This window comes from Columba livia, chromosome 2, assembly GCF_036013475.1.
Source record: "Columba livia isolate bColLiv1 breed racing homer chromosome 2, bColLiv1.pat.W.v2, whole genome shotgun sequence".
Classification (NCBI taxonomy): domain Eukaryota; kingdom Metazoa; phylum Chordata; class Aves; order Columbiformes; family Columbidae; genus Columba; species Columba livia.
Genome location: NC_088603.1, coordinates 127,164,851 through 127,192,387, shown reverse-complemented (window position 1 = coordinate 127,192,387; position 27,537 = coordinate 127,164,851). Strand labels below are relative to the sequence as shown.

The window sequence follows — 27,537 nt, the reverse complement described above, 5'->3', positions numbered from 1 at the left end:
AGCATGAGGAACACATGAAATTAACTCCCTCTACTTTTGTCATCCTCTGGGATGATAAGAGGATAGCAAGGTCATATCCCTCAAATAATTCAGAGCTTTTTCACACTTTTTGAAGTGATCTGTTACTCAGTAAATTGATTTTCTTCCACTATTGATTTTGAGCAAAAGACATTTTGTGGAATCTTTCCCATATTTCAGGAAAGGAGTTTCATTTTATCATTACACCATAAGAGTGTCATAAGGATCTCTGTGACAGCAAAATCAGATAGACTCATGCTATGTGAGATAAACCTGATGTTTAAAAGCCCTTCAAAACAGATTTCTGTCATAAACAAACTGCTCCCAGTGGGCTAAATTTTACATGCACATATATAATGTGACAGAAAGAGACAGAAAAACCACGCAAACTCTCTTGCTGACTGTACAGTTTATAGGAAAGTCAATAGGAATAAAAATGTGGTTTTTAGTTGCCAACTGTTAATATGATTTCGTGCTTAAAAGCAAATCACGATCTCCCTTATAAATTAAAAGCATCACAGATAATTTATCTAACACACTTGCCAAGCTTTTTCTTTCTGTCAGCTTAGATACAGTATTAAAAATCAACTTGAAATAATAGAATGGTTTATGAAATGCAGCTACTGTCTGTTCTACATTTTTATTTTTAAGTAAACTTGTGCCAAAAGGAAAGCTCACATAGAGCCAGAAAGTCTGTATGAAATCATTTACTACCCCCCAAAAATGCACTGAAGAGAAATTAAGTTCTGAACTTCCACTAATCTCTGCTAGGTCTCTCTACAAGAAGTAGTTTATTGTTCATCGGCCAACAGTAAAAATGTGATTAATTTCAATTTGTGAAATATGCTTTGATCATAACTATTACATATTTGAATGAATCATTAAAAAACACCCTCATTTGGGATGGGATTGCAAATAGACTGTTCTACAGTAAGGTGTAAGTGGTGTAAGGTGGAGTGGTTGGAGAGAAGAGGGAGGCAGTACAGTAAGTAACTTGCAAAACAGGATGGCGTGACTCTGCGTGTACTAACATTGATTGCAATAAATCTTTTCTACTTAAAATCAGACATTCCAGTACTCTATCACTGATCAAATTCAGATCTCAAAAGACTGCAGCCAGAAAGCCTGGTTTCAATCCACCATTGGAATGGGGGCATGGATGAAGGGAGGGAAAAGTGAGCTAAAATGAAGATGATGAGATCAGTTTTTAAAGGGCAATATAGTGTATTTAATTGTGGTTTAAACTATATCAATGGATAAACTCAGGATGTCAACTGTCACGTTCAGAGAGATGATATGAGGTTATTCCAATCCTGGTTAGTGAAAGTGAAACTCCATCACAGTAACATAAAAGAAAAATAGAGGTGTGGAATCAAATTATATTTAAAAAAAAAAAAAAAAAAGGTGATGGATTTAAATTATATTCTGAGAAAAGTCAGAAAACACCAAACAAATCCAGTCTTCAGAATGCAGAGGCTACCAAAAAAAAAAGTGAAGTTGCAACAAATTTCAATTGCTTCAGCACTGGCATGTTGGCAGAGCATGGACATGGAGTGCAGGTGGGCACGTCTTTGTCCGCAGAGTACTCAAAGGGATTCCTGAATTATAGTGCTGCCTTGGGACTAGTCACAGGGTAGTGATTGCCCAAGACAGATAATCCATTTCAATTAGACATAAACTATGTAAACATTATTACCTTAACCATTGCATGTCTGAGTTTAATGGTCAGGTGCTTCAAGGAGATCATGAGAGCTAGATAACAAAACTAATGTACATTAAAGAGGTATGAATAACACACCTTTCATTATTTCAGTGTTAATTGAGTTGAGACTAGCATACAGATCCTAAATTAAGTGGGAACAGAAAGAGTTGATGAAGTTTTAACCATTATCTCCTATCTGTGTGTTAGCCTCTATTAACGAATTCAAAGGACAGAGACTTGGAAAAAGAAAAAAAGATCTCTTCTAGCCTAAGAAAACATCACTCTGAGACCAACATTATCATGACCAGCAGACTCTGACAAGCATGCAGTAACTACTAATCTCTTAAACTTAAAATTGTAAAACCATAAAAACGCGATGAGATGTTGCTTAACTCATTTTGTTTGGAGACATTTAAGTGCTTGTGAATGTAACTAATGACAGTTTCATACAGTGACAGATTAAGGCCAAGTCCCGTTTAGTAGCTGCAAATTCTCCATAGTAACAGCATCCTAAATAACCCTTGTCAGAGCACTGGGTTTACTGTTATTTACTCTCTTGAGTGCATGCTTCCCAGTTCAGGCATTGTTGTGAGGTATAAGAAAACTTTACAACGGTTTTCTGTTCTCCTGCCTGTCCTGGCTCCTGAATCTGGAAGAAGGTTGCTCTCACAGCCAGCTTGTTGCAGAGTAACAGGCAGCAACAGGGCTAAGGAGAGCAAGAATTGGAGTCTTCAGTATTTTTGAAGAAGAGAGGCTGTTTACATTATAAAGGGTTCTAAGAAGTGAGGAGGAAGGAGAGGAAAGAAGGGAAAAGAGGAAGAAAAAGGAATTTCTGAGGTTTGGGCTTTGCAGCCAAAAGGATGTTTGCATTGATGACCAGAGCAGGTATTTTGCAAGACCTCGACATTTTGCTTGCCTAGGTCTCGTTTGTGGGTTGGGGTTTTTTTTGTTTGTTTGGTTTGGGTGATTTTTTGGTTGGTTGGTTGGTTGGTTTTTTTTTTGTGAGTCAGCCTTTAGTCACTCACTAAAGTCTTTATGTTGTTAACCACAGACTACGTCAGGAGAGTTTTTCAAGACCGTACAGAGAAACGATAAGAAAGCGTTCAGAAAACATGGCAAAGAAGGCAAGGGTAGAGAAAGGGTAGAGAGTGAAAGTAATCAATCATTTATCTCACTTTTTGAAAAACTTTGACTTGAGCTCAGTGAGGACTAGGACACTTTTTGAATATGCAGCCTTTCAAAAGACAGGGTAATTGTTTTCGTGCTGAGGACCTTGCTGGACTTAGCAACTATCTGTGCTAAATATATCTATTGGTTTTCTAAAAAGACTCAGGACATTTAGTGTTAGTTAAGTTTGAGCTGTTAAAATTTGAGATTTATATGGGGTCTGATTAACAATGTTTTGGATATGAAAATGAGATTCTATTAGTGCTGAAATAATCTACATAGGCCTTCAGTGACATTCTGCTGAAAGAATTGTGCATTCTGTGCATTATATCTTAGGTGTCCATGTGTAGACACCTGGCAGTTTTTATTTCCTTTTGCCTGAAAATATAGGAAAAAAACCAAACCAACCACACCACCACCAACAACAAAATAACATAGAAGATGAGTGGTTTCCCCTTAACCATGAGGCTGTGGAAAAAGTACATGAAAAATCTTCTTGCATAAGGTTTGATCCCACATCCAGATTTTTCATTGCTCTCAGTGGAAGTATGAATACTTACTGTAGAGATTTAAAAGATATAACTTTACTTTAGTGCAGCTGAAATACGGGCAATAATTTTGCTATGAGGACTACAGTTTCCCTTGGTAAATGCTAGTATTCACGTCAAAATTGAGAAAGAGCAGTTTCAATGCTGGTTTGTGTTTCCAATATTCTAGTTATGATAAAATGTCTGTATTCTGCATGGAAAAACATCTGAACTATTAAACTTCGGTATTTCACGATACAGTGTAAGCATGAATGAAGGTCCTTGAAGAGGTAATTTAGCCAATGACCACACTGGACTTGAGATAAACCTTTTTTCACAGTATCACAGTATGTTTGGGATTGGAAGGGACCTCAAAAGATCATCTAGTCCAATCCCCCTGCTGGAGCAGGAACGCCTAAGTGAGGTCGCACAGGAACATGTCCAGGCGGGTTTTGAATGTCTCCAGAGAAGGAGACTCCACAACCTCCCTGGGCAGCCTGTTCCAGTGCTCTGTCACCCTTACTGAGAAGAAGTTTCTTCTCAAATTTAAGTGGAACCTCTTGTGTTCCAGCTTGATCCCACTACCCCTTGTCCTGTCATTGTTTGCCACCAAGAAGAGCCTGGCTCCATCCTCAGGGCACTCACCCTTTATATATTTATAAACATTAATAAGGTCACCCCTTAGCCTCCTCTTCTCCAAACTAAAGAGCCCCAGCTCCCTCAGCCTTTCTTCAAAAGATGCTTCACTCCCTTAATCATCTTCGTTGCCCTACGCTGGACCCTCTCCAGCAGTTCCCTGTCCTTCTGGAACTGAGGGGCCCAGAATTGGACACAATATTCCAGGTGTGGTCTCACCAGGGCGGAGTAGAGGGGAAGGAGGACCTCTCTCGATCTACTAACCACTCCCCTTTTATTAATTGGTAAGTTAGGATAGATATAGTTTTGATGTTTTTGTAAGCAAAAGTCATTAAAAATCTACAACGATCTCTGTGGGATTTCATTGATAATGAATAGGAAAAGAAATAGTGCTGTAATCTAGCCAGGTTCCATGGGGAATTCAATAACATGGTTTTCAAAAATATTCCATACAGTGATTAATAATATAACTATTTTCAATAGTTTCTAGATGAACAATAACAGAGAGGCCACAAACTCTAACTATGTTGGATAAGCTTAAGAACAGCCTTTTTATCTATTATTCACTGTTATTCACTATTCAGATATTGTTATTATTCACTATTCAGATGTTGTTAATTAATAAAAGCTTAAATCACTTAATAGTTTAACATGAACAATGTGAATCATGCTATGGTGTATATTGTCTACACAGTCTCTTCTTTAAAATCAAACAGGAATGCACAAATGCCTTGCAGTGAAGCTGGTTGCCATTGTCAGTACATTTTATGTTTAGATTTTGAATAGGAAAGTGTATTTGAAAACAGATCTCATTTAGGTCACTAATGCTTTCAAATTTTGGCATTTGAATGGACTGATTTGTCTCTGCTACAATGCTGATTTAATATAATCAGAAGTATCGAGCAAACTGATCGCAAGGCTCATCCTTTGCTTAGGTTACAAAAATACATTTAGTTTAGTTTAAGGTTATCCTGTTTTATGCCCCAAGGACACTGGCAATCAAAAGAAGGGAGCCCTTAAAATGAGGCAAGCTAAAAGCAGGAACTATTCTGCATTCTTTAAATCTCATGGCATTCATCTAGTGGTTATCCCCTTGGAATAAGATAGCACCAGCTGAGCCAACAGCACATACGGTATCAGATTATTTGACCTGTCAAAATATTCTAAATGTATACAAAGAAAGACTAAAATCTAATCATTAGCCTAAAGGAAATTTAATTAAGCATTTTAACATTTATATTTAACTGAAGTAATATGCTAAGATAAAGCTTTTTGAAGTACTATTTTTCTTAGCATGGAACTGTTTTTAAATGTTACTTTAAATTTAAATGTTTTTAAAACTTTGCATTAAACCATTCATTTTTATATGCTTTTTGGCAACACACGAATCCAAAAGAGATTTTTCCAATTAATAGATAAATATGCCAATGGATGAGACTGCTATGAATTGCAACAGTACATCCAGTTGGGCTTCAACCTGAATTATTATTGAGGCCATACCACATCCCATATTTCATTTTATTCTACTTTTATTATCAGCCATGCAAAGGCAAATATTTTCTACTATAAATATAAGTAGATGGAAGATACTATGAAGGATATGTATCAGATCTATTAATACTAAAACCAGATTTCAACAGGAACTGACTTTCTAGTGTTGTACACTAGTTAAAATCAGAGCAGATTAGTTGGGTGCTATACTCATAAGGAACAGAAAGGCCTTGTCATTAAATATATTCACACTCTTTGTTAAGGAGGAAAAGCATAAGTGAAATTTGATCAAGAGCCATTCTTAAAACATGCCTATGACAAGAAAATACTATTGCTACTGTGTATCTAAGATAACCTTTATTTAGTGTTGAGTTCTACTCCATTACAGTGTTTAAAATCAATCAGCATATACACAAAAACAAAGGAACACATCCATCAAGAGTAAATAAGGGTAATACTGGATTGCTAATAAAAGTAATTTTATCAGATCATAACCTGTTTTCTCTGGATGCTCTTGATTAAAATCCAGTTTTATACAAGATAACTCATTACAGTATCATGTTGTGTCTACTTAATAGCATGTTCCTGAACAAGTGCTACTGGTAACCAAAGTCAAACCAGCCTGGGGAGGTTCCAAAGATGACTAATTATTATTTTCTTCATGTTGTAATTTGGATATGTATCCTTCAATATCCACACTGCACTAGTATAAATATTTCTGGAATTGCCACATGAATCAGATGAGTGTGAACTAAAAAAAAAAATAATAAAAAAAAATTGTTTGCTGCTTTTTCCTCCATTTTAGAAAAAAATTTTCTTCAGTTCAAATCTAGCTCACATCACAATCACTACCAACTGCTTTGCCAACAAAACTTGGAGGACAGCACACACCAGCAACAGCAAATCTATCAGGAGTGGACGAGGAGCATCAATAGTTCAACCAGTACTGCTGCAAGAAATTTTTAATCTCAAACTGATTATCAAGAAAAGTCTCATTTGATTCTTGTAATAGCAGGAGAGTCCTACAGAGAACGTGTGGCTGAAACTTATGTCCAGGCCACATTTTATTTACAAGACAGGTGCCCTTCTTCCAGGTGCAGGGAAGCCACACTAACTGCATGCAGCTCCAGGAACAGACTAACAAGACTGTCATCTTTTCCTTTATTTCCAGGTCTCTTCTTAGTAAGCACACAGTCAACAGTGCCACTTAGACATAGAATCCTTGGATAGAGTTCCCACAGCCACCAGTGGAAGTCCTGCAAACCAGAAGTGCTCAGTACATTCACCTGGCAGCGTTCTGAAGCAGCACATTTGAAAGTCAGGAACGTCAAAACAAGTGGAGAAAGATCAAAAAGCCAAATCTGAATATTTTTTGTGAAACAAAATACTTCTGAGACATGCAATGTCTCTGACTATTTTTAGGAACCATTCTGGGACATGAGTTTACAACTCCCGAAGGACTACTTCAAAACATTTCTCACAGGGGACACAGTGCACTTAGAGCTTTCACATATGAGAAAAAGTGTGTTCTCAGTGTATCTCCTGACAGTGGGGCATAGCCCATTTATCACAACGGCTTCTGAACTCTCTTTGACTTCAATCTGACTATAGGCATGAGCAAGTATCTCCTTGGACAGGTACACTAATAGGCACTTGGCAACCTAATGAGGAATAGCAGATGAAAAAAAAATGAAAAGCTTGCATGTAGAATTACAGACCACAGCCCTGGAGATATCTAAAAGATGTGTAGATGAGATTCTCAGGAACATAGTTTAGAGGTGGACTTGCAGTGCTAGGTTAATAATTAGACTCAAGGATCTTAAAAGTCTTTTCCATCCAAAACAATTCTATGATTCACACCTGAAGGCAGACAATAGATGTAATCATAATGCATGCTTTACTTAAACAAGTGACTTGGTTTTGCCTTACAGTTTGTTTTTTACATCCTTTCCACCATACAGGTCCAGGCTCCAAAGGAGGCAAAGGCCTGAGCTGTAGCTAGGCCAAGAAATCCTTTTAGGATACCCACAAAGAAGCAGAAAGACACAGTGAACATCAATAAGTTGTGGGCACAAAGAGTCTCGTGCATACTTTTCCCACTGGATGCAATTTGACTACGAGCCAACCACTTTATCCTATAAATATGACAGGCTGGGTGATCCCGCTTTGTGCTCTCTCTGCCAAACAAGCTGGCTGTACGGTGATGATTTTCACTACTCACAGAACAGTGGATGAGCCTGATTTATGTTTCATATCAATCATTTAGCTTAAGTGAATGAGTACTAAATAGAAGGAATCACTTAGAATTATAAGTTGTGTGATTTTTAATATACTGTCTGCTTCAAGTTACTTTGTAAGCTAAACTTGCTGAAATCTTAAACTGTACATTGTGAAGTTCTGCTCATGTTTGCCAAACTTGCATTTACTTAACGTAAACAAAACAGCTACAAACCAACAACAACACCTGCAAGATGAGGTGTGCTTTGCACCTCATTAAGAAAAAACAGAATTTACTCAGGCAAAGTAACACTTTCAAGATCAGCACAAAGGAGCTACAGACCATCAACAATGACTGCAGCTAGACAAAACAAAGGTAAAAGCATCCAATGAGAAGCGAGAAGACCCCAGACTCAAATATTGCTATTGGACTGAATCATGATGGCAGGGGTGGGCAAATAGTCTGTCAGGGTATAGAAACCCAGGGATTCCTATGTGTGCCTGAGACCTCTGTGAAGGCATCCAGCTCAAGCTGATTCTGCTGTTGTACTACTCCATTAAATTATTTATTTCTATGAACTTTGATGCCTGAGAGTTTACTTCAAAAGACCTGGGATCCAGACTTTGGAGTAACCTGACACCAGGCCCCTGGAGGGGAGGTGAGCAGGTTGAGATGCAGAATGATGAAGCTTTGAAATCCTAGCCAAGCGATATAAAGAATCAGGTATGTACATATAACCCTTTAGCCATGAATATATATATAATCCCTTACCTGTTTTCCCTTACCCTCTACATCTCTTAAACCATTGATCAAGTCTGGGGCTAAGTTTGGATCCAGCTGCACCCAGGCTCCTATCTGAGAAGGAGTTTAGAAAGCAGGGGGATCCATTCTGAACCTCGTCACCCAACAGGAGGGTCTCCCTCTAACCTTTTGCATCTCCTGTCCCCACAGATATCCGTCTAAAGCAACTCTCACCTGATTCTCATTGGTACATTCTTCCACGCAGTACATAATAGAGTGAACCTTGCCATTAAACTCTGCTAGGTCGCACTTTTCTTTAAGTGATCTAAACACGTCTCTGTGGCAAACAGAACCCTAAATCACTCATCTGCGACACCACAGACAATCAGTATGTTAGGGAATAGTTTTGATAACAGTTATTTCCTATTCCACAATCAGAACTGATAAAGTATGGGCAACACAATTTCATTTAGCACAATGCATTTCTCTACCAAGTCACTTGAAAAAGTTCTTCTTTACAACCTCCTCTGGTAATAGCAAACTGGTGGGTGAAGGGGATCAGGACTCCTTTCCATCAGGGAAACACAAACAGAATCAGCTGCTTTTCTAGCTTGCTAATTGTAAAGAAGATAGTGCTGTGCCAAAATTTATTAAAAACAGATCGCATTAGCTTAAAAAAAAACAAACCAAACTTGGAAATTTTCCAGTGACCCTTTTAGCTAATCTTTCAATACACTGAGCGGTTGTACATCTAAGTGAGCTACGTTACTCAGCTAACTGGCAACTACGTAAAGTAACTTCTGTCTTCCTTTCTGCATAAAGAAGCAAATTATTTTGGGAAGTCTATAAATGTTGAGTGAAACACGCATTATATCTGACTTCAGATGTTCAACTTAAACCTTTTTTAAAGACTTCTTATTCTGCTAGAAAGAGACATCAGCATGCTGTTGGTATCATTTTATTTTTCACAGCACAATTATTTAATTTAAGAGATTATATGCAATAAACAAATTGGCAATAAAGGTATTAGTAGTTTATTCTCCCTTCGGTTACATGCATGGTATTGTGACCAGCTTGCTTGGCATCTAAGAGAAGCACCACTCTTTTTAATTAGTCCCAGATCACTAACGAAATCTGAAAGCAAAAGGTGTGAAATCCCAGTATGGGAAAATCAATATCAAAGCTCATAAAGTTTTAGTGCTATTGGTCTACGGCCTATAGCTTGAGGTTTCTCATAACTTCAGTCTATGAACTGTATTTCTCTGATCAGTCATGTTCCCTTTTTACTCTGTCTTCATCAAAGGCACTAAAAAGTGGCACTACCTGATAATAAAATACAGATGATTGTAAAGAACTAGAAATAAACCCCACATTCCTTTATTTGTTCATTTTCATCACAGTATTGTCTGCTTCTGCACCCAGTAAACACTGATGTTCAACAAAGGAGAAGTCAGTATATGTTACACTTATAAAGCCCTACTTGGCATACTTGGGTAGAACTTAAGATTCTTTTTCTAAAAAAAAATTATTGCTGAAAAAGTATGCATCAGGCAAAGACAATGAATTGCTATCAGAATTCTGCTGAGGAAACATTACATTCAGTATTATCATAATTAGGAGCAGCAGCATTTTCTACCTTCATGACAAACCAGATTGGAAAACCTATGCAAATAAAGGACTTTCCAGTGACAAAACTACACTGACTTCTACCAAATGTGGCTCTTTTTGTTATGTAAAGACAGAAGAATGCACCTCAAATCCAACTTCCCAAAATGTCTGCAGAACCCCTTAAAAATCTTTGTCATTAATATGAAACAAAAAATTAGTAACACTTTAAATACTATACATTTACATGTCATATATTAAGGATTCTAAAGACATTGACAAGTTGACGACAGGACTGAGGTACTTTTAATGAAAATACTCCATTTTTATCTATTTACTATATTCTTAGAATTACAGATAGTATTAGAGCAAATCATTGTGATTTGATGTGGCAGAAAAGAAAACACAAACAATAGGGTGTATCTAAAGAAAGTACTTCACTGTGTTTAAGCAAACAAACAAATAGAACAACAACACCACCACCACACCCCCCAAAAATCCACTCATGGAAGTTAGACACATAAATGTTCTGGAGAGATAAGGAGCAAAAGTCCAGGGAGGTGCCCCTCACATGACTTACTGTTACACTGTCACAGTGTATTCCCACTGTGACATCCTGCAGGGTCATTCAGTAAGTTTTGATAAGACTCATCATAACGAAAACTTAGTCAAACTCAAACTCCAGACCCTTGTGCATACAGTAATAGGGAGCTAGGTGTGCAGGACCTGCAAACAACTGAATGTCTGAAAAGGCTAGAGTGAGTCTCATTGAGAGCCAAGCAGTGTCCAGTCAATCTTCATTAGCATTCTTGAGGTTGAAGGAGCTGAACATCATAATTTTTGTTCTATCAGGTTAGCTTATTCTCCTTCTTCACTACAAAAATTATTGCTCTTGTCTTTCCCAGAACTTATTTTTTTCTCCAATTCTATCATTGCGGCAATTCATCCTCGCCACAGACACAGTAAATGTATTTTGAGCTCTCTGTCTCTCTTATCACTTAATTCCATTTTCCATTATAGAAGCAATTCTGGGATCAGAAAGTACCTGACAGAACTCCTAGTAAAGTCAATAGACTTTCATAATTGATTGCAAGGGAGCTGGGACCAGATGAAAGGTTGCAGTCTTAGAGAATGTGTACTGACCATCTTGTCCACATGTGGTTTTACATTTATATGCACTGTTTGTTTACATTGGATCAGCATTTCTCCCGGTCACCCCTCACCCCCCCACCCTCCCAACCCACCTCCATTTGCCTATAGTGCAATCCTGAAATCTGTATCTTGGATCCAAGATAGGACTGACGTTTATGGAAACCTGGAGCTAGTTCAAATGCAAATAATAGTAGATCCAGTAACAAATCTAGTTGAATGCGACTGACAAAAGCCAGTGGTTTGTTTTGAGGTCATCACACAGCCAGCAAAACATTAGTCCTGACACAAGGGAAGGGGTAGTTTCACAGCACTAGCTGCTGTAGACCCCGTATCAACAGAAGAGGCCCTGACAACCTGAGGATGCATGTACCAGCCATTAGTCACACTGCAGAGGCAGATGCTATCCAGCCTCAGTGAAACTGTCATGTCTAGCTCACAAAGCTTTAGGTATTCAATAAATCATCTAGAGTCAGTCAGCTGAAGGGCAGAGATCTACACACACCTTCAGCAAAAAAAAGTTGCCAAATGGGGACAAATATGTTGAGCAGCATGTCCTCACATAAAGACGTGTGGCATATCTATGGCACTGTCACTAGATGGAGCAAAGAACTTCCCTTTTCAACTAGCCACACAGAACCAGTATAAAAATAATGCAGGTACAGTGAGGTACCAAACTGAGGTCCTTCTCTTGCACCACAATGCCCTCCTACAGTCCTGCACGGCAGCAGAGTCACTGACCTCAATGAATTCCAACAATGGGTACTTCCACGAATAATTTAAAAAACTGTTTCCTCTCCAAATTCTAGGTTAAGTTTTCCTACCTTCAGTTTTGTTCCAGTATGTGGCGCAGCAATTAGAACTGTAAAAATAAAGATGAATTGCTAGGATGAAAACTTTCACTATAAAAAATCTAGGATGTGCTCATCTGAAGATGTGAGCTACAGTGTCAAGGACTCCCAGTAATAACATTCCCCTCCCATTTCTTGCATAAATTAAAACCATATATTAATGTAAATTAAAATAAGACTGTGGGTTATATCACATAAACTTGCTACATGACACCTTTTTGTTACCATATATTTCAAACACACCATTTGAAAACAAGCTGGCACATTTGATAATTCAGTAGTGTCAAAATACGCACTAAGGTTCAAAAGCCTACAGCCCTCTTATAAAGGATTCAGAGAGATCTAATTTTCACTGCTTTGTGCTATCAATCAATATGCCACAATGCAGCATCCTCTGTCTTAGTCAAATTGCCTGGGAATAAGGTTCACTGCTTTGTGTGCTTACTGACACAGGTCCTGAACAACGTAGGTGGTGAAAATTGCCATATGGTCAATATTAAATGAAAGTTGTGCTGCTATAAATCAAAGAATGGTGCTGGCTGTCATCACTGGAAATACACAACCCCTTTCCAGAAGGGCAAAAGGCCGCTTCTTGTTTTGGTTTTGCACTGGGCTGCATCTCAAAAACTGATTTCCCAACCCTCACACAAAAAAATATATTAAATCATACAGTGGTAGATTAAACACTGTATCTATCTACTTATTCTAGCTGTTTCCATGGTCCTGTATGTTAGCTCTAACTAAAACTCACTCCTCTGAAATATGCCAGTATGCCAGTCATGGAAAATTATTCCATAGAGCAGAAAACTTCATAATGACATGTAAAGAAAGGGAATATTTTATTAAATCAACAATTTCAACTTCAAGGCAATACAAGCAATAAAAAAAGTCTTCATATCCAAATATTTCACCATAGGAACCTTAAATCTTACCAAAAGGAGTTTTGACAATGCCAAAATTCAAAGTGTGCAATAAATTTAGAATCCTGTATAATGTATTGATGAGTGTTCCTCCTCTCTGTGACATAAATATTGCTTTCCACTGCCATCAATAAAATGATTTCCTCATTCTCTAAAGTCACAGGATCTCTCCCCAGATGAATAACTGTTGCCTCCCTCACAGAAGAGAAAAGTGGTACCTCTTTGTGCAAAATACGCAAAGTAAAGGGCAGATTTGAGCGTTCTGCAGGTCAAAACTAGCTGACAGTAAATACTGTCTGTGGGCTCGGGGAAGCACTTTCTGCAGAGTTTCAGCAAATCAGCATCAAATAGATGATTTTCAGAAAGCATCTTTAAATGCCCTCTCACAGCCCTGCCCAGAGCCAGATAGCTGCATGGCTGCAGCATAAGCAACACTGAAGTGCATAATTTTAAGCATAAGAACAGCACCCTTCACTTGTGCATTTAAGCCTGTTCTCAAACCTGAGACAGGACCATTCATCTTGGGGCAGTAGCAAGGCACCCTCCTGATACACCAGTGTTGGATGAGCAGAAGACTCAAAGTGCTGTCAACAGGGCAAGGGAACTGTAAGAAGACAGAGGATTTGGAGTACAACAAAGGATATCAGCAAGGATCTCTTTGTTTCCCAAACTGATCTAGCAATCTGCTTACTCGGGGGGCGTCTATTCACAGCAATGAAGTAGCCTAGCAGTAGTGGCACGTGCCCTTCAGAAACGTATGCCCAAGCACTTGAGAAAGTCTGAATGTTCATTGTGAGCAAGATGGAGAACTCCCAACATGGTACACAGAGATGCCCACCCAGTTCCACTTGTTCAGAAAGACAGTAATAGAGAGATGGACAGAAACGTTCATAATCACACAGAGCCCATACAGCAGTACAGAAACACTCAGGTACAAACTCCCTTCGCTTCCCAATGCACACAAACCTTTCCCTACACATCTGAGGCCATTCCCATACTCCACCAAGGAGAGCTGCAATGGCAACAGAACAGCCCAGCCTACAGGCAAAAGAGCTTCATGTGGCAAGCCCCATACTGAAGACAGGTCAGGAAGAAGACAAAAAATGCACAGCATAAATGCCATTACAGCAGCTTTAATGGAAAGGAACTAAAAGAGGAAGGAAGGAAGGAAGGAAGGAAGGAAGGAAGGAAGGAAGGAAGGAAGGAAGGACGGAAGGAAGGACGGAAGGAAGGAAGGAAGGAAGGAAGGAAGGAAGGAAGGAAGGAAGGAAGGAAGGCAGGCAAGCAGGTGCACAACCTTGTGGAGCTTAGGGCAGAATTCACTGCCCTTCAGTCTTGTACACTTGGCAAATGCCCATGGTTGCCTCTACCTAAAGGGATTATGGACCTGTGAAAAACTATTAAACAGTTACAGGTTGTCATAATACTAGCTCACACTCAGCTACATATTCTCTGTGACTAAATGCTATGTCATTCATTCAACTAATTTAAAAAAAAAAGCAAACAAATTATACAAACAAGAAAAGAACAGAAAATTTATCTTATCTTGCAGCATGTGATTTCCTACCAAGAAATAACAAACTGATACAAACTAAAATATAAGCGAGACTACTCATTTTTCACTGAGGAATTCCATAAAAATTCTCACTAGCCTGGGAGAGTGTTAAATGTTAGTTTGCTATGGAGAAAACTAAATTTGACAGTAAAGTGAACTATGGTCAAACTTCTCCAACAGTGAAAAAGCATGAAGACCATAAAAGAGAACACTACAGTATTCATATGACTTCAGTGCTACCATAAAGACATTAGATGATTGATTGATAGATAGATAGATAGATGATTGATAGATAGATAGACAGACAGACAGACAGACAGACATGCTGAGACAAAACTTACAGTTACAAGCTTAAGATGAACCCTACCAAGCAAGCAAAGTTTTCCTAAAAGGCCCCACATTTCCTTGAAATGCTTTCAGTAAAACTGAAGAAATACAAAACCGTAAATAAAATTCCACAAATTCATGACTTTATCATACTGTATCAAAAAATAAATTTGAAAAAGTCGAGCCATTTATATTTAAATGGTAGTTTTTTCATAATATCCCCACAATTTTATTCTTGAAATCCCTACATATTTTTATGGAAATTGCTTTTCTCTAACACAAAAGCAGAGGTGTGTTTTGCTTCACCAACTTTTATGAAAAAATAAAAACAATTCAGACCATGCCATCACACACACATTATTCACATGGTTCCGTTCCAGTATCCATTATCCGGTATCCAGTATCCACTTCAGAACTTACATAGTCGCATTGCCTGGCATCCCCTTGTTGTTCATAAGATAAGTGACTCCACGTTGTCGCAGTGAACATATTAAAATTAGCAATTAGACTCTCCAGGTCAGAAAGGTAAGGAAGGAGAAATATTAGGACTCTACTATGTTAATTTTATTTAGGCAGTCATTGATTTATGACAAGTTCAGTCACCTGCCTGTGGCTCTCTCAAGGGTATTGCCATCCATCGAGCTTGAGCTGAACTTAGAGCACTGTATCAGTACTGTCTGATGCAGATAGTTATCTTGACATCTGATGGGTTCGATCTGTATTTTCCTAAATATCCTTCAGAATGAACAAATAGGGAAAATAATAACATACGACTCTAAATTGTACTGCATTGGTGTAATGATAGCTCAAATCTTAAAATGAATTAAGTATTTTAAACATTCTTATAAACAGCCTGTCATAGCTGCATTCAGACCAAAACGTAATATTGGAAAGAAGGATCTCAGCTTCCTCTTGGAAAGAAACACCCTAGGGAGCAGAGGGGAGTATCTCCTCCCATGCTAAGGTACAGATGAAACATAAATCCATGGAGGCTTGTTCCTTGTGTTGAAAGAAACAAACAGCTGTGTTCCACCTCAGTAAGCAATCTATTAAAAGTGTTGGGGAGATGGGGGCTGGCAGAGGGATGACCTAAAGATGTCCCTTGCCCCTAGGCACCTTTTGTAAATTAAGCCAACTTAAGTTTCAAGTCTGTCTCAGTTATCACCTTAACTCACTCCAAAATCCCACAGTAGTGGTATATCAAAATTACTAGAAGGAAAAACTAACATCACTTCCTAGAAACTCTCAAAAATGCTGTATTTGGATTTGAGTAGCTACCTCAATTAAGTACTTCAAACAGTATTTAGTGTGGAGGCAGTGGGAAGGAGGAGAACAGATATTCTTAATGGAAAAATTGTAGCCCTGTAATTAATCTATGTGAAAGTTCTCATACCCCCAAAAGAAATAATTTGGAAAGAATGGTTAAAACTTTCAGACGATATTTAATAAATGCCCAAGAATAAAACTGGATGACTTCCAAGCTCATAAAACATAAGGACTGCAAGAGCTGGAACTTCACTGTACAGTGCAGAATCTGCTGGAAACAGCAGCAAGGATGCGAATGATCCTTCAGGATGCCAAGAGGCTGGAGCTGCTGAGAGGCTGCTCTCTGCCCGGAGAAGTTTTCCCACCAAAGAACAGAACACCCTAGGTTAAAAAGATAACAGGGCAATTTGGATATGATGCTTTCCACAGTTCAGAAAGCAACTGACTTTCTGAATACAGAATTTATTAATGGTATAAATAACAGAACATCATTCTAATGAATGTAGCAAAAACCATGTCATGGAAGTGAATACCATATTTGCAAAGGTTAATGGTACTACTTTCTCTGTATCAGTAAGTACAAGATAAAACTTTATCTCACTGTCTCTTATAATAGGCCAACATATAGAAATTTTATAACTAGACTAACCATAGAGCTGAAAAGTATCATGAGTCAGGTAAGCAATTTAGCCAAAAGCATAATACAACATGACCATCAGAGGTCGAAGTCAAGCTAAAATCCATGTTGATATCCCACATTCTCTGTAGAGTTTATTCCTTAATATTGATAACATCTTACTGTATCTCTTGAACGACCACTTTGAATGACACTTTCCAAGGTTTTCCAATTTCTGAATCACTAGCAAAGACAGAATTAATATTAAAAGTATTATGAAGGGTTGTTGAAGTGTATCTTATATACTTGAATGTGGTTCCAGGGGAATGGAGCAGAAAAGGAGATACCGCACATATTTTATATTGAGATAGATCATGCCCCAAATAAAACATTCTGATGACAGACACTTCGTCTGGACATGAGAATAAAAATTTCCACATTCCTGAATTCATTCTCTTAGACTTTTAAAATCTACATGGTACAACATTTACCTTTCTTAAATGAGTTAACCTTCTTCTGACATGCCTGAAAGCTGAAAAAATCAGCATTCCAGCATTTGGACATGAGCTTATTCTCTAAAAACATTTAGCATACAGAAAAATCGACAGAAGATAATGCTTAATTTGTCACACTGAATTAACTGCTTTTAAAGAGAAATAGTGAGCATATATATATGGAGGCTTGGCCATGTTTTTACCTGAAGAGCTTTAGCCCTGTCTTTTAAATAGCTTACTGTCTTTGCATAGAGCAGACGCAGAATTATGGATGAGGTTGATGCTACAGTGTCTCTCAGAAGGCCTATGCATCACAGTACCCCAGGCGAGCCCATCAGATGTTTTCAACACATCCTCATAGGAAAATATTTTAAATTCTATAAGATCTGTGTCCAGATGAAAAGTCAATAGCAGATAATGTGTTGTGGACACAGAAATGTAGCATCACCAAGGGGGATAGGAAGTGTAAGCTGCTTTTTGGAATCTCAGCTAAAGGGCCCCACACTTTATTAAACCTGGAGCTGTGAGTGTATAGGTGTTGGATTACACACATCAATAGCAAGAGAACGGTTTCTGGAGGCAGTTACGGAGAGATTTTGAATTACAGTACTTATCAGGCCCCAGGGAGCATTTTGGCAGGTTTTAGAAATGCACTCATGAATTCCTCATGCGTTTTTTGGAGACAGCTACAATGACTGAAGCATGGAGGCTCAAATGACCCTTTGCTGTTTCATCACATGTGATTTCCAGTGCAAAAGCAAGAATTCTCAGAGCAACAACATGTGCACCCTGCAGAGCACAAGTCCTTGCTGTCAGTGGCTGACACATCTCATAGCCTGTAACTGTGTCTGTAACTCTGGGGTGAAATCCTGGCCACATTTAAACCATTGCTTGTATTTAAAAAAATTTACAGGACCAGTATTTCACTCTGTTGCTTTGGGTGGCATCTGAATGCAAAGTTAACCAAGCTGAAATGTGATAAAAACAATTAAGAAAAGATCTTGTTCTGAGAAGCCACTGTCAAGCAAAAAGTACAAGCATTTGGATACATGATTTCCTAAAGACAAGGTGAGGGATTCTTCATCTTCAGCCATTCTCAGAACAGATTAGGCAAACATCTGTCCAAAATGGTTTAGCTGCAGCTATGCTACCTCAGGGTTAGCAACTAAATGATATCTGGATGTCCTTCCCAGCCCCATTTCCTAGTACACTCCTCTGTAGGCAAACACATGTACATTTCTGGGGAAGGAGGTCCCTGGTGAGAATCAGCAGCTCAACATTCAAGTAAGTCAAAGATGAACCATGTTATGTTTGCTCTCCTGTGGTGTCTCTCTAGAGCTGTGCTGTAACTGGTTTTGGTGGGCAAAAAGGTTCCTATTGTCTCACAATTCAGAACAATATTCCATCACTAAGCTCTCTCTCAAAAAAATCATAGAATAGTTTGGGTTGGAAGGGACCTCCAAAGATCATCTAGTCCAACCCCCCTGCAATGGGCAGGAGCAGCTTCAACCAGATCAGGCTGCTCAGAGCTCCATCCCGTCTGGGTGTCTCCAGGGATGAGACATCTACCACCTCTCTGGGCAACCTGGGCCAGTGTTTCACCACACTTACAGTAAGAAATTTCTGCCTCATGTCTAGCCTGAAGCTCCTATCTTTTAATTTAAAACCATTACCCCTTGTCCTATCACAAAAGGTCCTGCTAAAATGTCTGCCCCTTTCAAGTACTGATAGGCCACAATAAGGTCTCCAAAGCCTTCTCTTCTCCAGGCTGAATAATGCAAACTCTCTCAGCCTTTCCTCATAGGAGGAAGATATCAGAGGTTCCACCTCTCTGATAATTTTTGTGGCCTCCTCTGGACCCTCTCCAACAGGTCCATGTCTTTCCTGTACTGAGGGCTCCAGAGTTGGACACAGTACTCCAGATGGTTTCTCACCATAGCAGAGGGGCAGAATCACCTCCCTCAACCTGCAGGCCGTGCTCCTTTTGATGCAGCCCAAGGTATGATTGGCCTTGTGGGCTGCAAATGCACATTCACAGAATCACAGAATGGTTGGGGTTGGAAGAGACCTCTGGAGATCATCTAGTGGAACTCACCTGCTAAGGCAGGCTCACCGAGAGGATATCACACAAGAATGCATCCAGGCAAGTTTTGAATGTCTCCGTAGAAGGAGACACCACAACCTCTCTGGGCAGCCTGTTCCAGTGCTCCGACACCCTCAAAGTAAGGAAGTTTTTCCTCATATTCAGATGGAACCTCCTGTGCTTCAGTCTGTGCCCATTGTCCCTCATCCTATCACTGGGCACCACTGAAAGGAGTCTGGTCCCATCCTCTTGACATTCACCCTTGAGACATTTATAAGCGTTGATGAGATCCCCTCTCAGGCTTCTCTACTCCAGGTTGAACAGACCCAGCACTCTCAGTTTCTCCTCATAAGAGAGATGCTCCAAACCCCTAATCATCTTCGTAGCCCACTGCTGGACTCCCTCCAGTAGTTCCTTGTCCTTCTTAAACTGGAGAGCTCAGAATTGGATGCAGTACTCCAGATGTGCCCTCACCAGGGCAGAGTAGAAGGGGAGGATAACCCACCCTCAGCCTGCTGGTCATACTTTTCCTAATGCAGCCTGGGATACCGTTGGCCTTTTTGGCCACCAGGGAACATTGCTGACCCATGGTCAACCTGTTGTCAACCAGAACTCCCAGGTACTTCTCTGCAGTGCTGCTTTCCAGCAGGTCAACCCCTGTCCACCTCACGTCCAACCCTTCATCCACCAGTACCCCAAGTCCTTCTCTGCAGGGCTGTTCTCAATCCCTTCATTCTCCAGCCTGTACTGATACTGAGGGTTGCCCCAACCCAGGTGCAGGATCTTGCACTTGGCCTTGTTGAAACTCATGAGGTTCATATGGGCCCACTTCTAGAGCTTGACCAGGTCCCTCTGGATGGCATCCTCTTCCTGAGTCTACAGAAGACATTGGTTCAGTTATTCTACCTATTTTTTTCTGAATCAGAAGCATTCTCCAGGTTTGGCTCATAACTAATTAACAGAAAAATAATGTGAAGTCCAAATATAATACAGATACTATTCATACAATAAAATGCACTAGTTGGAGAGAGTGTCAAATTCTACAGTAGAACATCAGCAGCTGGCATAACATTAATCAGTAAAGCACTGACATCTTTGAACAACAGAGATATCTATGGAGTATTGTAGAATAAATTCCAGTTCTCAATAAAGTCAGATATATACATTTGTACCATGTTTTCTAAGTGAAAACACCACTAATCTTCTTTGGTGATTGAACTGAAGGTCCAGTACAGTGTTTTCACTTGACAGTGCATCTTGACAGGTCTAGAGGTATCACAGAGGAAACTTATTTTGATAGTGCAGATTAAAATTTGTTGAATGTTCTCTTAAGCTGACAATTCATAGAAAAGAGTATCTGAGTGTACTATCCAAAGGAAAAAAAGAAAGCTATAAAACGAAATACTATTATATAACATGTCAGGAAAGAAAGCAGCAATTAAAATCATAAGGAACAGTAGGAACAGTCATGTAAGAATTCTAACATATGAAGATGCGTATTCTTTTAACTGGCAACTTGGTTATTAAAAGTAACTTAAACTAATTTGACTAATACGTCAGCAACATACAGATGTCAAACCCACGGTCTGTTTAAACTTTACTGGATTAACCCCAAGCTTTTGCACTTTCAGGTGAAATTGTAAAGGGCAAAAAATCTACAAAACTGGATGCCTGCATTGCCTATCTAGCTGGTGCCTAATCCAAACAAAGCAGAAGCCAGGGCCAAGAGCAAAGGGGCACCAAAGTTTTATAAGCACAGAAGAGCCATTTTCCTCTGAACACAGATTTTTGCACATCATTTTTTTTGTTGGGAAGCTGCCTGGAACTAGCCATAGAAAGCTGCTAAAAGCACGGGAACTCCACAGTTAGCGTATTTGCTGCAGACAAGTCCAGGTTGGTGTAAACTATCCTCAGCAGCTCTTCTGTGTTTTACATTAATGGTTCATTGGATTAAGTGTAAAACATGCCCACATCTAGCCAGAGCAATGAAACAATAGCATAACATATGTGCATGTGAGTTGCCTTTCATTTAGTTCAAGTATCTCTATGAGTTTAGTTGTTGCAATATAGACTTTTCCTTGCTCTTAGGTAGTTACCTCTCTAAGTGAAATGTAGACATACCTGAAGCAATACTCCAAGGAGTGGGAAACAAGTCTCTCTCTCTTTTGTAATTGCTGACTCAGCAGAAAGAAACTTAAACTGTTAATAAAGCCATATTTTTAGGAAGCATACTCCAATGGGACCAAAAGCTTTTATTAATACTAAATGTGCACAGTAGAGCTGGTTGCTATGTAAGTGCTTTTAACTTATTGCTTAGGTTCTCAAGATAACAGTTTGCTCAGAGAAATCTTCCACTGGATAATATTTCAAAATAAATTGTTTAATTCTAGTAATTTCGGCAAATAAAATTTCTTCCCTATTTCTCCCTCAGTCACACCTACAAATCCTGGAGCTAGACAAAGGGGTAGCAAGAAATCACTCTTCCAAATCTGCCCAATGATGAAGTCACTTGAAATGAGCAGTACAGAAGGGAACCTGTTAACATTATTGTGTCATTGAAATGAATAGAGATACTCTAATGTTGCTTGTAAGATGATTCAAATAAAGTATCAAGGGTGTGAAGGTCTTAGAAGGAAACAGCAGAAACTCACATAACAATAGAATCATAGAATGTCCTGAGTTGGAAAGGACTCACAAGGGTCGTAAGAGTCCAGCTCCTGTTCCTGCACGGCACAACCCCACAGTTCACACCATGTGTCTGAGGACGTTGTCCAGTCTCTTCTTGAACACTGTCAGGCTTGGGGCCGTGACACCTCCCTGGGGAGCCTGTTCCAGTGCTCCACCACCTTCTGGGTGAAGAACCTTTTCCTGATGTCCAGCCTAAGCCTCCCCTGGCACATCTTCCTGACATTCCTTTGGGTCCCATCATTGGTCACCAGAGAGAAGAGATCAGCAACTGCCCCTCCTCTTCTCTAGGCTGAACAAGCCAAGTGACTTTAGCCTCTCCTCATACGGCTTCTCCCTCCAAACCCTTCACCAACCTTGCAGCCTCTGCTGGACACTCTCCAGTAGCTTTGTATCTTTTTTCATAGTGCAGCACCCAGAACTGCACACAGTGCTCCAAGTGAGGCCGCACCAGTGCAGAGCAGAGCAGGACAAATAAAAACCATTTTATTATAAAAGGGCATTTGAAAGAAAGACAGCTGCTTATTAGACAAGCTACTTGCATTTTTATTTACTGAGATATATTTGTATTTTTGTCATTAACAAGTACTGTCGAGAATACTCTGTCCCTACATCATTGCATTAATAAATGCATCTAAAAGCTAAGATGTAAGCATATGGCTAGGGAAAAAATGTATCTGTTTATCATGGCTCTTTATCCATCAAAAAGCAGTAATTGAAGAGCATCAACAATGATCCATTAAGTATCTTTCTGAAAAGCACTAAATCTACTCTGTTCTATGCAACTAGAGAGAAGCACATTTCTACATAGCTTACTCTGACTGAACTTTTTGTGATGTCTTTCAAGTGCCTGGTGCAGAGTCAAAACCAAACCAAAACAAATCCCACCGTGATACTCTTGCCAAGCTAACTAGTGTAGCATCAACAAGAAGAACTTGCACAGCTGACTCTCAATTCAATTAGGCACCATGTAAGCAGAGTTTGTTCCATAAGCAATTGACAAATGGAAAATGCTTCCCGAAGCCAAAAAGGTCAAACAAAATGAGTAGGGCTTCTCACAGCCCAAAGGTGAAAACAAGTTTATCACACACGCCTTCTGCATGGCCTTCTCCAGCTGCTGTTTATACTCCCCAGCTCCCTAAGCCCAGCTGCTTGTTGCCTATTAAGCGCATCTCAGCTTCTCCTCAGAGCCCTCCTGACTTGTTCCGCTTCATCACCAGCTTGTCCACAGTCAGGGTACCAGGTGGCTGCTTCTCCTCTCCATGCCAGCAGCGGTTGCCGGGCTGAGTGCTAGTATCAGCCAAGACTGCTGGCATATGCTTTAGAGGGAGCAGAGCCAACTGCGACTGTTAAAAAATCATGAGATCACATCCAAATCATGAGAACAAAAAAAAAGGCACAGGATTTTCTGTATGTTTTAGTGTGAAAATAAAGTAATATTTTCCAGGGTTTTAGCCTCTACCCTTCAGTCTAGAAAGCATCCCAGAAAAATACTGTTGTTTTGGCCAGTCCCAAGAAAAGCCAGATCTCAGGAGCCCAAGAATTCACAGCTTTTATGAACTGGACTACTCATGTCAAGCCATCCTATCACACTTCAAGACAGTTGCACACATTTCACACTTGCTAAATTATTAATCATTCTAATGAGTATTGATGGTACTCACCGTATCTGTAACTGAAAAGCTTTTTTCCCTCTGAAGACCAGAAGCAGGATTTATATTCTGCCTCCTGCATAAAGCTTGTGTTTCTTCACATGTAATCAAAATATAAAACCAGACATGTCTCTGACCAAACCTCTCTGCACTACCCAGCCAAAACTGTATTCAAGTTCTTAGACATGCAAGAGCTTCTAGAATTAAGATGCTGCCAAATTCTAATTTCTTTCTCAGCTTGTTTTGGGTAATCTTAGTTCCACTGAAGTCAGGGAGATTTTTCCCAGGGATTAAATAGGGTCATAATTTCACTCAATAATGGCATGAAGCAGAAAGAATGGAACTTAACAGATGTTCAGTGAAGCAACTGGAAGAAAAAAAAAAGTCAAACCTACTTTACATTTTTCAGTAGTGTCGAGGTAAAGATGAAATGCAGGCCAATAAGGAAGAATAAAAGCCATGAAAAGGAGATATTTGTTTCACAAGAATGCTTTACAGAGCATAATGGACTAAAGACAGCGTATCAGTGACAATATGCTCTCCTATGTGCAAATGACCCTTGAAGTACATTGCAAATATAGAAAGCATAACAGATTTTCTTTACACATGACAAATTAATGAAGCCCTTCCTGAAATGAAGTTCAAGGGACTTTCCCCATGGGGTTTCAATATGCTAACATTTTACATATAGCAAGTCTACACTATGATGATACATATAGCAAGCACTTATTCATCACAATGTTACCTTCCATTTTACTTGCTTGTGACTCAGACAGACCAAACACTTTTTGTGTACTTAGCACTGTATGTTTGTGAGACAGCAAAAAAAGTTCACACTATGAAACATTCATGACAGACAATTTTTATTTCTTAAACAAATAGATGGTTTGTTATACTGTATTTTTAATAGTTGCAAGCAATTTCATTATATCATTATGTCTAAGATACAAGAACCAAGCATACATAATTGAAGACAAAGGAAATTGAAAATGCTTGACAGAATTAACAGGTAAACAAAATCAGTAACTGCAACTGCCACTTCCCTTCATTTGATGTCTGTGCAAAAGCATCTTCTAAAGTTCCAAGCACACAGCATACACCAGTTAGCTTATTTTAAACAGCAAATTTGTTTCAGTAATCCATAGGGATAAGTATGCTTTATCACACATATGAAACTCCTTTAGGTGCTTTATTTTTGCATGCATGCTCCAGTCCTTATTGATATGTTCCCTTTTCAACAGAGTCTTTATTTGTTTTAAAGATCAAAATAGATAAACTCAATACACGGCTATGTGGCAGGGGCGACACCTGTTTTGGATACCCACACACATCCCCCTTCCCGCAGTCCCCTCTCACCCGTCCCTGCAGGTGACTACGGGTGAACAGCCAATTCACTGTGAGACCTGAATGGGACATACACACGGGCAGATGTGGGCAAACACTTGAATGTTTATTAATTTAAAAAGAGTAAAGATTACAAAAATATAAGGAGTAGAAAACCTTAGACGAGTTAAAATACATAAAATCTCTCGGTAAAGTTTATTTTGGTCAGGCAGAGCTTAGTTTATCAAATGTCAATCCAAAATAACAGGGGTATAAACTAAACAAAACATTATAGTAACTTTATACTAAAAGGCAACAGTTACCCTTCTTTCCTAAGGCCACTGTACCACAGTAAGTACTCTGATTCAGTGCATTACAGCGGTTCCACTTATGTACTGCTGATGCTAGAAAAATAACTTTATTTAAAATCATTATGTATAAACTAAAGCAAATTTTCAGGTGTAGTTTTGATCACCGTAATTTTGTTTTAATTAAATTGTTCTTCAACAATCCCACTGATTTCACAAACCTGTGAAATCAAAGAGAAAAACACAGAAATTAGGGCTAAAATTTAACGTACACAAAAATAGGATAAAACTGAAAATTAAACCTTCGTCGTGTTTGCATTTTGTAAAAGATTTCCATAATGCTGAACTCACAGTTAAATGAGCAACATCGATCAGTATTTTGACAAATCCTGATTTGTTTTTATTTCTACAACACTGAGAAGCAAACCACAGCTTCTTTAGTTATATTATTTGTTACAATTATTCAGTGTTTTGGAGGGTTTTTCTGCTGATGGTGGTTTGTTTTGTTTTGTTTGCTTTTTTCAATAGTAGTGATAGATTGCAAAAAATGAACAGCATTGGAAAAAGCATCAAACATAATCGGCAACTGTGATGAATCAGACAAGCTGAGATAGCAATGTTTTCATTTCTGATTGTGTTTAGGTTGAAAACCTTCCCTAAAGCATAATGTAAGTTTAGCTTTTACAAATATTTACATACACATATTGAAACATTTTTTCTCTCAAATGTTGCTGACTGTAACACAGCCTCCCCCCACAGACGTAATGCTGGAACTGGACCTATTATATGGATCCAGTTAGAGAATCAGGGTTATTAACTGGAAACAAATACCACAACCACATTTAATTACACAGCTGAAGGTATAAAGGTCTGTATGTTACCTTACAAGCCTACACCTTCCCATTTTTAAACACCAAAGGAAATCAGGAACAGCAGCTTCATGTTTATTCACCCCTTTTGAACATTAAATATGCAACCTCACCTTGGGAGACCAAAGAAACTTGGCAGGAACAAACTATTCCCATTATCTCCAGCTAATCAATTAAATACAATTGGAACAAGATCTTTAAGTTTCACTTTGACAGGTGATAAGCCTGGGCTTTATATCTGATGCTGTACTGGCATTTAACACAAATGCACAAAAAGAAAAAAAAGAAAGGCTGGGAACTCTTAATAACACTTCTTACCCCTTATGTGGTTGTGGGTGTTTTTTTTGTCATTTATACCTAATGTTTAAGAACTGTTTTCCTTGGAGGTACTTCATTTAGCAGATGTTCAAGCATTGTCAAAGACTGATTCTTAAGTAACAAATTTGTCTTAAAGGAGGGAAAAAGCAAAGCAAATACAAGAAAGCCTGTTTCATTTGCAGATTCTTCTTGTGACTGTTACCCACAAAAACTCCAGGGACTGCGTCTTCCTTCTGCAGAAGGAAATGGGATACCAGCCAGAAAATATATTCTGTGCTACCCTATATCCATTATGGAACTCTCGACTGATGAGAAATGGTATTAACAAGATCAAATCAACTTTCAGCCAACACGAGACAGAGATTTGTCAAACTGGAGACACAAGAGATGAAGGACACCCTGATGGGGTGATAGAATTCAGTGTATCTGTCTCGGTCCCTGGCAAGATAGACCTCTAGCTGTCCTCTGAGTTCCCTTTGTTCCTCTCCTTACTTCAGAGAAAAAATAGCTTGGAATAGACTCCTTCATTTTTATATAGCCGAAGGCAGGTAAGACCGGTCACACCCTGACAGGCTGATTTCTCCAATATAAAAGGGAATGACAGTAACTTAGCAGGAAGCCACCGACTTACTTGGGGAAAACAACTGAAAATCTACAGCCACTTTAAAGTTAGTGAAGTCACACCAGAAGGAAATACAGATAGATATTAGAATTTGGGCCCAGACTCATGACACATTTTAGAAACATTAACTGGTGATTTCTCATAGCTTTGCTGTGAGTTATCACATTTTATCATCTCGCTTCATGGACCAGGGAAATAAGACACAGAGAAAATAAGTGTTGCCCAGATCCTGCTGTAACACTCACACTGGCACTTGTTTTTTAAACAAAATGAACACAAGTCACGCATCAAGGATCAACCCTCCTCTCCCCCAGTCTTCACATTCATGTACTTGCTCTCTGAGAGGGTCAAGAACAGTCACAGTAATAATGTCACAAGACCTTACCCTTTTCCA

General features: G+C 39.0%; 1 protein-coding gene across 7 annotated transcripts in view; it reads right to left on the bottom strand.

The window, feature by feature from the left end:
• Positions 1–24,549: 24,549 nt before the first annotated feature.
• The window catches only part of C2H8orf34 (chromosome 2 C8orf34 homolog), a 156,254-nt gene continuing 153,266 nt past the window's right edge, over positions 24,550–27,537 (bottom strand). For all 7 annotated transcript variants that reach the window (XM_065053733.1, XM_065053730.1, XM_065053732.1 and 4 more), the window contains one exon: positions 24,550–25,555. In XM_065053733.1, coding sequence (XP_064909805.1) covers positions 25,514–25,555 — 42 coding nt within the window. In that variant the 3' untranslated portion in view covers positions 24,550–25,513. The remainder of the gene's footprint in view (positions 25,556–27,537) is intronic.